The 767-nt window shown below is 29.5% G+C and overlaps 1 protein-coding gene across 1 annotated transcript; it reads right to left on the bottom strand.

Moving 5' to 3' along the window:
• Positions 1-265: 265 nt before the first annotated feature.
• Tsp_15349 (signal recognition particle protein) lies at positions 266-499 on the bottom strand. The gene has a single exon (XM_003370751.1). It carries the CDS (start codon positions 497-499, stop codon positions 266-268), a length of 234 nt encoding a protein of 77 aa, XP_003370799.1.
• Positions 500-767: the final 268 nt, after the last annotated feature.

The raw sequence follows: 767 nt of genomic DNA, 5'->3' as shown, positions 1-767 counted from the left end.
TTTTTTTAAATTGTTTAAGGCATTTGTTTTTATGAATGCACTAATATATATGGATTTCATTCCATGTTTCATGTGAGTAAAAAAATAAGTTGTTCAAAAGAGATTCCCAAGAATTCGCATTATTTCATTGATAGTTAGTTGTTACAGACGACGACAATACGGGGGTAATAATATTGAAAAGTTTCAGAAATTGAATGCAAAAACAAGAAATGTAAACTATTTATTGAAATGCAAATATAGAGATGAATAAGAGTGGAATTTAATATTATTTTTCACGACTGGCCATGTTTCGCATCAAAGTACCCAATAATTTCTCGAAACGTTTCAGATCTTGAAAAGCATCGGTGGAATATTGAGCGCAAACACGATCGTTGGTTGCTTTAAATTCCAAACGAGTGCGCTGATGAGAATATTTGGTAATGAAACGAAATTTGTCAGGATCTTCTTCGTATAGTTTTTCAATTACTCTTACAAATTCTTCCCATGTTTTCAGATACATAACTGAAAAAAGTTCATCAAAAACAATAACGTTATTGATTTCAAAACATACATACAGAGATATATTTGCAATATATGTAATGGTAATATATAACCAAAAGTGCTTGAAAGTTATGTTTCCAAAAATGGAAATATAATTATTTATTTATACACTGCCAACAATCAACGAATTAATATTTTCATCTATTATGAACAATAAATAAACCGCCAAAAATTGTCCAAGAAAAAAAAGGAAACAAACGCAAGAGCAGTAGTGGTAGCTGTTGAAA

The sequence above is a fragment of the Trichinella spiralis genome (assembly GCF_000181795.1).
Source record: "Trichinella spiralis strain ISS 195 chromosome Unknown Scfld587, whole genome shotgun sequence".
Lineage (NCBI taxonomy): Eukaryota > Metazoa > Nematoda > Enoplea > Trichinellida > Trichinellidae > Trichinella > Trichinella spiralis.
Note: the sequence above shows the minus strand (reverse complement) of the source record. Positions and strands in the feature narration are given on the sequence as shown.